This window comes from Chiloscyllium plagiosum, chromosome 11 (genome assembly GCF_004010195.1).
Source record: "Chiloscyllium plagiosum isolate BGI_BamShark_2017 chromosome 11, ASM401019v2, whole genome shotgun sequence".
NCBI classification, from domain to species: domain Eukaryota; kingdom Metazoa; phylum Chordata; class Chondrichthyes; order Orectolobiformes; family Hemiscylliidae; genus Chiloscyllium; species Chiloscyllium plagiosum.
The window spans coordinates 92,998,155-93,010,305 of NC_057720.1; the positions used below are offsets into that span (position 1 = coordinate 92,998,155).

The window sequence follows — 12,151 nt, forward strand, 5'->3', positions numbered from 1 at the left end:
AATGCCCGTCCAAATACTGCCCTCAATAAGACTCTCCAGATAATACCCTGGTGAGTAAAGTCCCTCCAAATACTGCCTTAAATAAGACCTTTCCGATAATGCTTCTGTGGGTAACACCTCTCCAAGTGTTGCCTGAGCTACTACCCTTCAGATAATGCCCCCTCCCCAGTACTGCCTGAGATAATAACCATGTGAGCAATGCTGCCCTAAATAAGACCCTCCAGATTATGTCTGTGAGTAAAGCCTGTCCAAATACTGCCCTAGATATGACCCTCCAGACAATGCCCCTGCAAGTATTGCCTGCGATAACACCCTTCAGATAATGCTCTTCCAAATACTGCCTGAGATGATAACCATGTGAGTAATGCCCCTCCAAATACTGCCCTAAATAAGACCCTTCAGATAATGTTCCTCCAAACACTGCCTGAATTAACATCCTTCAAATAATATCCCTCCAAACCACATCCTTCCAAATACTACCCAGCTGACTAAAGGCCACAACCCTATGTTATTTTGGTCCCTCCATTATTGGAAGAATGTGACTGTACTAGAGAGAGTGCAGAGATTTACCAGGATATTGCCTGGGCTGGAGAGAGTCTGAACTATGAGAAGGGATCGGATTAGCTGGGGATATTTTCCTTGCAGCAGCGAAGGTTCAGAGGAGAGTTGAAGATAATTTATTCACTGAGGAAACTGGGAGTCTGGAATTCACTGCCTGAAAGGGTGGTTGGGGCAGAAATACAATATTGAGCAGTATTTAGGTATTCTCTTATGTTGCCACAGCCTCCAGACCTTGGGCTAAAAGACAACAAATTAAGTTAGGTTTTAGGTAGTTAAAACAGACACAATGAACGGAAAGGATTCCTTCTGTTCTGCAAGCCTCTGAATTTGACCAAATATTGTCCAGCCAAATGCCACTTCTCTGAATATTGCCTTACCAGTGCTACCTATCCCAAAAATGCAGACTGAGTTGGAGAGAAATATAAATATGTATATGTTATCAATATGAAATCAGAGTAAAATTTATGTAGTTGTTACAGTTAACACTCCTGATCTTCATTCCATTCCCTAGTGTTCCATTTTTACACTCACGTTGCCCTTACCCTGAGGATACCCCCCAGCCCTCATCTCTGTATTTCTTCCTTGTTCTCTCATTCCACCTTACTCATCTCTACCCTTTGACTTTCACCTCTTCCATTTCATGCCATCTTCATTCCATCCCCTTTTACTTCACTCCCTCAGCTCCAACCTTTGCTCCTCCATCCTCTCTTGGGACAGACTATGATAAAAGGTTCAATCTCAGAATGAAGGGGTTCCTTTAAGACTGAGATGAGGAGAAATTTCTTCCCTCAGAGGGTTGAGTGTCTTTGGAACTCGTTGCTAAAGAGACCCACAAGGATCCAAGTCCTTGTGTACATTTAAGGCTGAGATAGATAGATTCTTGATCAGTAGGGGAATCAAGGGTGGGTAAGTGGATGTGAGGATTATTGGATCAGCCGTGATCCTATTGAATGGTGGAATAGGGTGAAGAAGCTGAAAAATTGCCTCCAGTTCCCCTCAGAATCAGAAATTGCTGGAGAAACTCAGCAGGTCTGACAGCATCTGTGGATGCAAACACATTAGATTACTTACAGTGTGGAAACAAGCCCTTCGGACAAACAAGTCCACACCGACCCTCCGAAGAGCTACCCATCCAGACGCATTCCCCTACATTTACCCCTTCACCTAACACTACGGGCAATTTAGCATAGCCAATTCACCTAACCTGCACATTTTTTGGACTGTGGGAGGAAACAGGAGCACCTGCAGACACGGGAAGAATGTGCAAACCCCACACAGAGTCACCTGAGACAGAGTTAATGTTGAGGCCAGTCTTCAGAACTGATAGCAGCTAAGAAAAAGTGGTATTTATGTTTTTGACGGAAGGGTGGGGGGTAAGGAGTGAGCAGTTAAGTGGAGAGGAAGCACAGAGAGAAAAATAATGTTCGGCAAGGCAAAGGGATTGCAATAATCAGCCAGATAAGTGGTATGAGTGAGTGAAATTGATTTGGCTGTGCTGGAAGCAACCCATGTCATGGCAGTATCTGGGATGTGGGGGTGATTAAAGGACAGGGAAGGAGGTATTCATGCTGTAACATTATTAAACTTGATTCCTGAAGACCACGGTGTCCCCAAGCGGAAAATGGGATGTTGTTCCTCCAGCTGACTTGAACATTGCAGTGGAGACTGATGTTGGCTAGAGAACACAGTAGTGTGTTGATGTGGCAGGCAACAGGAAGCTTGGAGTCATTTTTATGGTCAGAGATTGGTCACGACCTGGAGCAGCCTGCGTTTTGTCTCCCAGTAATCAGTAGAGTCATAGAGATGAACTAGCATGGCAACAGACCCTTCGGTTCAACCCGTCCATGCCAAAAGATGTTGTGAACCTTGAAAGGGTTCAGAAAAGATTTACAAGGATGTTGCCAGGGTTTGAGGATTTGAACAATAGGGAGAGGCTGAACAGGCTGGGGCTGTTTTCTCTGGAGCGTCGGAGGCTGAGGGGTGACCTTATAGAGGTTTACTAAATTATGAGGGGCGAGCAGTGAATACAGTAGGCTAGATTGAGTGAAATACTGTTTCATCTGGAAGGTGTGACGGGGGCCTTCAGTAGTGAGGAGGGAGGAGGCAAGTGGTGCACTTCCTGTGATTGCATAGGAAGGTGCCATGGGTGGTGTTGGGAGTGAAGGAAGAGTGGGCCAGAATGTACGGGAGGGCACAGCTTCTGTGGAATGGTGGTAGCGACCTGCTGGAGGTAATAGAAATGGCAGTTTATGACTCTTTGGATACAGGTACTAGCAGAGTGGAAAGTCAAGGCCAAGGGGCCCGAGCATTGTTGGGGATGGAGGAGCAGAACTGGGGGAAATGGATCGGACATGGATAAGAGCCCTGTCTGAGTCTCCTGTTCCTATGTTTTATGGTCTGGTGGTCTCCCCTCTTGTCTTCCCCTCTCTTCCACCTCACTTCATTCTTCATTTGCTACAATGACAATATTAACGACTAGTACTTTACTCTTCTGTCCTGTCACACTTCTCTGTCCATTCATTGCCCAGAATTGTCTTGCTCACATATTCCATTGTGTAAAGATATGGATAATCTCACAAGTTTGTGTTAAGGTGATGCTCCAAAGAAGCTGAAATTAGCCACTCTTCAAATTGCATGTTCTGTCTTCAGTCGTTGCTCAGTATGTGATTTCACTTTTCAGTCTGGACGTGACCTGCAGCATTACCAAAGCCAGGCCAAACAATTGTTCCGCAAGCTGAATGAGCAGTCTCCCACACGCTGCACACTGCAAGCTGGATCCATGACCTTTCAGTAAGTGTTACCCTTCCATGCTGTTAGAATCATAGAATCATAGACTCCCGACAGTGTGGAAACAGTCATTGAGCCCAAGAAGTCCACACAGACCCTCCAAAGAATAACCCACCCAGACCCATTTCATTACCCTATTACTCTACATTACTGATACACTTAACCTACACAACCCTGAACACTATGGGCAATTTAGCACGGCCAACTCAACTAACCTGCACATCATCTTTGGACTATGGGAGGAAATCGGAGCATTCGGAGGAAACCCACGCAGACACAGGGAGAGTGAGTGAACGCCACACAGTCGCCCAAGGCTGGTACCGAACCCGTGTTCCTGGTGCTGTGAGGCAGCAGTGCGAGGTTGGTATCTGAACCTCAAATGGATATTACCTTCTCACTCTCTATTTTGAATTCAACCATACTGCAATCGCTCCTTCCGAGAGGACCCCTAGCTATGAGATCATCAATTATTCCTGTCTCATTACACCGGATCCAATCTAGGATAACTTGCTCCCTCGTAGGTTGCATTGTATACTGTTTGAGGAAGTTATCACGGATACGTTCTATGAACTCCTCCTCTAGGCTACCTTGACTGACTTGTTTTGACCAATCAATCCCCCATGATAATTGCTGTACTATTTCTCCATGCATGAGTTATTTCTTTATTATTTGGTGGCCTGTAGACTACACTTATCAGTGACTTCTTCCCCTTACCAATTCTAATTTCCATCCAACCTTTTTCTCCAAAAAAACTATCATCTTTCACAAATACTAATTGAGATACAGGCAATGTCCAGCAGTGAATAAATCATTCCCAATACACAAGTAGATTTTTGCAGTGAATAATACACCCCAATTACAGCAGTGATTGTGAATAATTTTTCTGTACTCAGTAAATGATCATTTGTAAATGATTAGTGGTGCACAACAGCCTGACGTTGTATAAATAGTTGATGTATAGGCAGAGTTTGATGCTATAAATAATCACTGGTGTACAACAAAGTCTGACATTGTATAAATACGACTTCCCGATATACAGGCAGTGTCTGGCAGTCAGTAAATAACCCTACTAGATAGGCAGAGTCTGGCAGCGTGTATGTGTTTCCTGATATACTAGTGATGTGTGACTACACCCAATAGACAGTCAGTGGGAAAAAATACCCAACAATATACAGACTATGTCTGGCAGTGAACAAACAGGCAGTGTCTTCCACTGATTAAGTATGTCCCAATATAAAGGCAGTGTCTGGCAGTGAATAATTGATCTATACTGAATAAATTGTAAATGATCACTGATGTACACCGAGTCTCTCACTATATATGATGAATGGTGTATAGTAGAGCCTGACACTATATAAATTACCACAGAGTCTGACACTGTATGAATAATTACTGCTGAGCCTGACTGCAAATACTTTCAGAGGTACAGCAGAGCCATGGTGTAAATAAGCAATCACTGTTGCACAAGCAGAGTTTGACACACAATGCGAAGACTGTATATCAAAACTGACAACATTAGAGCAAAATCTTTCGATTTAGATTTTTGACATATGCCAGCTCAGACCTTCAGAGTGTTGAAAGTCTGTCATACCAGTGAGGATTGCTGAGGACAGATTTGCAAGAAATTCAGGCAATGCCATGAACTAGTCCAGTTTGCCGAAGCTGCTTCGATCAGATCTGCTGTGTCACTTTGCAGGAAACATGGCAGAAGTTCTGTTTTCGTATGTAAATAAGGATCTCACAGCACTTGGCTGAATTGTTGAAGTGGGAACAGCTGCAAGAAGTTGCCGGATGCCAGGAGAGGGAAGGTCAGGATGGCAGCTTAAAAAATGATTCTGGGACTTGACTGGTTTTCAGGTGACCAGTTTGGGACACTGTTCCTGTATCACAATCAACCATGTGGTGAGTAGTGAGGAGCAGAGCTGTGGATTGCAGAAAATTGTCGATGGAATGATTAGGTAAGCAGAAAAGTGACAAATAGAGTTCAATCTGGAGAAACCTGAGAGCGCACAGCATGGCTGATAAATAAGGTAAAAATAGTTCACAATAATTGGTGGAACATTGAGAAGTAAGGGGATCTTGAAGTATATGCCCACAGACCTCTGAAGCTGGCTGGTAAAGAAAGCAGGAGAAAGTGAGGACTGCAGATGCTGGAGATTAGAGCTGAAAATGTGTTGCTGGAAAAGCGCAGCAGGTCAGGCAGCATCCAAGGAGCAGGGGAATCGACGTTTCTTCCTGAAGAGGGGCTCATGCCTGAAACGTCGAATCTCCTGCTCCTTGGATGCTGCCTGACCTGATAAAGAAAGCATTCAGGGTGATTACCTTTCGTAGCCAAGAGCTGTGCTGGAATTGTCTAAAACACCAATTAGAGGCAAGCAACAGTCTAGTGCACGGTATGCAGTCTAGTGAGCAGAATAGCTCAGCGAGAGAACTTTGTGCAATCCTGGTCATCATATTAAAGGAAGAATGTAATCACATTGTCAGTTTTAAGGTTCAGGAATCACAAACCCAAAAAGCTGGGTGAGAATGCATTAGTGACAAACAAATTTAAGTCTAATAAAAAGCAACAATTTAGACATGAAATTGAATAGGCAGATAAGATGTACAACTCCTCATGGGTAAAATCATTTTCTTGGCTCCGAATCAGACAAACTGATGGTGGGGGAATCTCATCTCCATGTGAGGGAGGAGTGGTTTCTTTTGTTTAATTTAGTCATGTTGAGTGAACCAAAGTGTTAAGTCTAGATCGTATTGAAGAACACTCGCCTGTTCTTGAGTTAACCAAGGTGTTTGCCAGTGAAGTCCAACTCCTGTCTGGAGTGATTTTTGTTCCCTGACAGATATCTTTGTAGCATCCTTAAACACAGATGAGGTGCCGGAGGACTGGAGGGTTGCTCATGTTGTCCCCCTGTACAAGAAGGGTAGTAGGGATATTCCGGACCAGTGAGCCTGACATCAGTGGTGGGAAAAATGCTGGAGAAGGTACTGAGGGATAAAATCTATTTATATTTAGAAAAGAGAATGGGCTTATCAGTGATAGGCAACATGGTTTTGTGCGGGGGAGATCGTGCCTTACCAACTTAATAGAATTCTTTTAGGAAGTGACCAAGTTGATAGATGAAGGAAGGGCTGTTGATGTCTTTTACATGGACTTTCGTAAGGGGTTTGATAAGGGTCCCCATGGTAAACTAACACAGAAAGTGAAGTCACATGGTGTGCAGGGTGTTCTGGCTAGGTGGATAAGGAACTGCTTGAGCAACAGGAGACAGAGAGTAGTAGTTGAAGGGAGTTTCTCGAAATGGAGAAAGGTGTTCCACAGGGATCAGTGCTGGAGACACTGTTGTTTGTAATATACATAAATGATCTGGAAGAGGGCACTGTTGGTATGATCAGCAAATTTGCAGATGTCACAACGATTGGTGGAATAGCTTTGAATCCTTCCTCGCTGATCTGTAACTCTCCATCGCCTCATCTGAACATGGTGTGCAGGATGTTCTAGCTAGGTAGATAAAGAACAGGTTAAGCAACAGGAGACAGAGAGTAATAGTTGAAGGAATTTTCTCGAAATGGATAAAGGTAATAAGTGGTGTTCCACAGGGATCAGTGCTGGGGTTGCTGTCGTTTGTGATATACATAAATGATTTGGAAGAGGGCAATGTTGGTATGATCAGCAAGTTTGCAGATGACACGAAGATTGGTGGAGTAGCAGAAAGCATAGGGGCTGTCAAAGAAGTACAAGAGGATACAGATAGACTGGAGAGTTGGGCGGAGAAGTGGCAGGTGGAGTTCAATCCAGATAAATGTGAGGTGATGAATGTTGGGAAGTATAATTCAAGAGCGAATTATACAGTAAACAGAAGAGCCTTGGGAAAAGTTGATGGGCAGAGAGATCTGGGAGTTCAGGTCCATTGTACCCTGAAGGTTGCTGCACTGGTGGATAGAGTGGTCAAGAAGGCATATGGTATGCTTGCCTTCCTCGGACGGGGTATTGAGTATAATAGCTGGCAGGTCCTGTTAAAATTGTGCAAGACATTGGTTGGGCCGCATTTAGAATACTGTACGGTTTTGGTCGCCACATCACCAAAAGGATGTGGACGCTTTGGAGAGGGTGCAGAGAAGGTTCATGAGGATGTTGCTTGATGTAGAAGGTGCTAGCTATGAAGAGAGCTTGAGTAGATTAGGTTTGTTTTCATTAGAAAAAAGGAAATTGAGGGGGTACCTGATTGAGGTCTACAAAATCATGTAGGGTATGGACATGGTAGATACAGATAAACTTTTTCCCAGGGTAAAGGTTTCAATAACAAGAGGTCATGCTTTCAAAGTGAGAGGTGAAAAGTTTAAGGGGGATACACATGGAAAGTACTTTACACAGAAGGTGGTCGGTGCCTGGAACGCGTTGCCAGCAGAGGTGGTAGAGGCAGGCACGGTAGGTTCATTTAAGATGCCTCTGGATAAATGCATGAGTAGGTGGGGAGCAGAGGGATACAGAAGCTTAGGAATTGGGCGACAGGTTTAGACAGTGGACTTGGATCGGCTCAGACTTAGAGGGCCGAAGGGCTTGTTCCTCGGCTGTAACTTTTCTTTGTTCTTTGTTCCCTCACGGTTTATGTACCATAATCCTGAGAGCCCATACCAGTCATTTACTCAGTTGTCCATTGGCAAGTGACAGATATTTAAGGTAATCTTTCATATTTCTGTTCGCCAATGAAACATCTCTAACTTGGAACTCTGGTTTGTGTGTGGGTCATGAGGTCATCTCCCTTCCCCTCCATAATATTGCAGTTTCTTGTTTCAGTGGCAGCGATATGTCCCTGGCAGAGATAATGGCCTTTGCTGCTTCATGTTTGTCAGCCCAGTATGCTTGCTTATGAGAGAGAAAAGTGTGCTACTCTTAGAGTCATAGAGATGTACAGCATGGAAACAGACCCTTCGGTCCAACCCGTCCATGCCGACCAGATATCCCAACCCAATCTAGTCCCATCTGCCAGCACCCGGCCCATATCCCTCCAAACCCTTCCTATTCATATATCCGTCCAAATGCCTCTTAAATGTTGTAATTGTACCAGCCTCCACCACACCCTCTGACAGCTCATTCCATACACCTACCCCCCTCTGCGTGAAAACGTTGCCCCTTAGGTCTCTTTTATATCTTTCCCCTCTCACCCAGGTTTACCTCTGGACTTCCCGACCCTATCCATGCCCCTCATAATTTTGTAAACCTCTATAAGGTCACCCCTCAGCCTTAGCTCCAGGGAAAACAGCCCCAGTCTGTTCAGCCTCTCCCTATAGCTCAAATCCTCCAACCCTGGCAACATCCTTGTAAATCTTTTCTGAACCCTTTCAAGTTTCACAACATCTTTCCGATGGAAGGAGACCAGAATTGCACGCAATATTCCAACAGTGGCCTAACCAATGTGCTATACAGCCGCAACATGACCTCCCAACTCCTGCACTCAATACTCTGACCAATAAAGGAAAGCAGACCAAAGGGAAATCAATATTCAATCAGATTGTTTTATGATTTTTCTGAAGTGTTTACACACTGATTTCCTACAGCATGCGAGAGGCAAAGAAGAGATTAGTTTAGATTCCCTACAGTGTAGAAACAGGCCCTTCGGCCCAACAAGTTCCGCACCAACCCTCTGAAGAGCAACCCACCCAGAGACAATTTCCTCTAACTAATGCACCTAACACAATGGGCAATTTAGCATGGCCAGTTTGTCTAACCTGTGCATCTTTGGACTGTGGGAGGAAACCAGAGCAGCCAGAGGAAATCCACGCAGGCACATGGAGAATGTTTACAAACTCCACACAGACAGTCACCTGAGGCTGGAATTGAACCTGGGTCCCTGGCACTGTGAGGCAGCAGTGGTACCACTGAGCCACTGTGCTACAGTGCGGCCCCAACCATATTGACAGGAATAGAAAAGTTTATCATTGAGGAAATACTGAATGTGCCAAGACGGAAACAAGCTAATACAGCTGATGGAAATTTGAAATAAAAGCTGGAAATGCTAAAGATACTCAGCATGTGTCATGCCTTAATATTATTTATCTCTCCTTTTTTATGTTTGGATAACCAGTGCTTGTGTTCACACCTGCTCCGGGCCCATCTTTTGTTGGCCCATCTTTTGTTTCTTCACTTTGTCATTGCCATACCCTTTGGCTATGCATTCCCAACTTGTTTTTTATCATGTAATGAATTCCATTTGTTATACTCTGATATGGATCATGAAACTAAACAGCACAGGAACAAGGCGTATGCCTTTGGGCCCAGCATGATGCTATTATTCATTAGCCTCATTTGCCTGCATGTGTTCCTCATCCCTCTATTCTCTGCCTGTCTATCTAAATGATCCTTTAAAGTTGCTGTACTACCACCCCTGCCAGCATGTTCCAGGAACCTCTGTGAAAGAAAAGGTGTCTTGCACAGCCCCTTTAAAATTCTCCCCTCTCCCTTTAACCAACACCCTCAGTTTGACATTTCCAGCTATCCACCCTATCCGTTTATGTACTTCTGTCAGGTCCCTCCTCAACCTCTAATGCTTTAGTGAAAATAATATAAATTTGTCCAACCCCTCCTTTATAGCTAAATGCTCCAATCCAGGCTATATCCTGGTCAACCTGTTTTGCATTCTCTCCAAAGCCTCCATGTCTTTCCTATTCTGTAGCAAATCGAACTGCACACGATACTCCAAATGTGGCCTAACAAAACTTTTTTACACCAATTTTCCTGTTTGTTCTTTGCTACATTGCCCCATTGGTCTGTTACATTACTAAACTTTCTGAATTCTTGTACAAGGTCAGCAACATGAAATGTTAACTCTGTCTCTTCATAGATGATGCCTGACCAATTGAGTTTCCAGCACATTTTGTTTTAAATTTTGGGTTTGCTAGGGGATTTCTTACAAACCGAAAACCTGAGGGGAGTTTCAATTGAAATGAAAGTAAGCAGTTATTTTCCTTACAAAGGCTTAGAATTAAAGTAACTGGTGGAAATATTTTGGTGAGAGTGGAAGAGACAATATTTGTTGAGAACTCCTGTCTGAAAGGCTGGTAGAAGCAGAATCATTGGTATTTAGTAAAAGCTTGAATACCCACATAAGTACAGTGACCTATAGGATGACTTGCAGGCAATTGGAAAGAGGAGTTAGGTTGAAATGTTGGCTCAGATACAATGGGCAGAGTAGTGTCTTGTGTTGTAAACTTCACTTATTCTCTTAGGTCATTCAAGGCCATATGGTCTGTGATCGAACAGCTATAAACGCAAGTTGTGATTTCACTTTCTCCAGCTGTTCCTTTAGCAAATATCCCTGTTTTGCAGCTACGTCATAGAAAAAGGTGTTTGCTATCTGGTCTTATGTGAGGCAGCATACCCAAAGAAGTTGGCTTTTGGGTATCTGGAGGACTTGCAGGCGGAGTTTGATGAGCAACATGGGAAGAGAGTACCGACAGTCTCTCGTCCTTACTCTTTCATTGAATTTGGTAAGTGTACAATTCATGAATCTTATATTTGTTTTATTACCCCATGAATAGCTCACACCCTTCGCATTTCAAGAGGTAGGAACTCAGTGAATCCCAGTCCCTCGGCTCAATTTAAAGTTCTTATTCTGAGTAGCAGTAAGAGAATAATTTTTATATAGGGCTAAAAAGGATGATTAACCATGAATATGCCACATGAAATCATTCAATAGTGACTCTGCTATCCAAACAGGTTTCAAGGAAAAATCGTTTTGATTTGCACGTAATCTACACATGATTAATATCCCAATGGAGGGAGGAAACAAACAAAACAATAGTCACAATTCACAGAGGCCAGTTAGCTGCTCATATCTGTATGTTTCTTAGCTGAGATAATCTCCTGCCTTTTACTTGTAGCCCTGTAACTTTATTTTTGTTTTCGGTAATGATGTAATTCCCTTTTGAAAGTTTTGTTTAAACCTGCCTCCACCACACTTTTGAACAGTGCGGTCCAGATACTAGCTACTCTGTGTGTGGAAATCTTTTCCCGAACATTGGTCAAACAACTTATGGCAATGTCCTGAAATCTAGTCTCTCTGATTCTCAATCCTTGCACCAATAGAGGCAGTTTCTCTCTACTCTGTTGTGGTTCCTTATGATTTTCAATGCCTTGATCAAATCTCTGGGCTTCCTTTTCCAAGGAGAACTGTCTGATTAACTGAAACTTCTGATCTCTGAAAGCATTCTCATTAATCTTTTCTGAACTACCTTTTCTGCCTTCATGTCCTTGCTGAAGAGTTGTGTGCAGAACTGGTTGCAGTACTCCAGTTGAGGCCACACCAGTGTTTTATACTGGTTTTATGATAAAAACAATGTTTTTGTATTCCGTGCTCTGATTAATAAAGCTCAGGATAAGGTGTGCTTTATTAACCCTTTACATGATTGCATTGGCCCAGTTCGTCTGCTCCTATGACTCTTTTTTTTGAGTTGTCCCTATTGTTTGTGATATTCATAAATGATGTAGATGAGGATGTGGAGGTAATGTTAAGTTTGCAGTTGACTCCTGGACTGTTTGCTCATTTGGCCAGAGGAAATTTAACCCTAATAAGTGTGAGGTGATGTACTTTCAGAAAAGGACATGATGAGGGATTATTCAATGAATGGCAACACTGGATATTTCAGAAAGATCTTGGGATGCTTGTCCATAGATCTCTTAAGATGGCAGGACACATTAATAGGGTGGTTAGGTCCCCTGTCCTGATGGATTACATCCTAGGATCCTAAAAGAAGGAACTGCAGAGAAAGTTGTAACTTTCCAAAACTCCTCGGATTTTGGAGGATT

General features: G+C 43.4%; 1 protein-coding gene across 1 annotated transcript in view; it reads left to right on the forward strand.

Moving 5' to 3' along the window:
* Nucleotides 1-12,151, forward strand: part of LOC122554083 (vesicle-trafficking protein SEC22b-like) — a 74,021-nt gene that overhangs the window by 45,166 nt on the left and 16,704 nt on the right. Inside the window, exons 4-5 of the mRNA XM_043698536.1 lie at nt 3,242-3,351; nt 10,673-10,833. Of these exons, the coding sequence (XP_043554471.1) occupies nt 3,242-3,351; nt 10,673-10,833 (271 nt within the window). The remainder of the gene's footprint in view (nt 1-3,241; nt 3,352-10,672; nt 10,834-12,151) is intronic.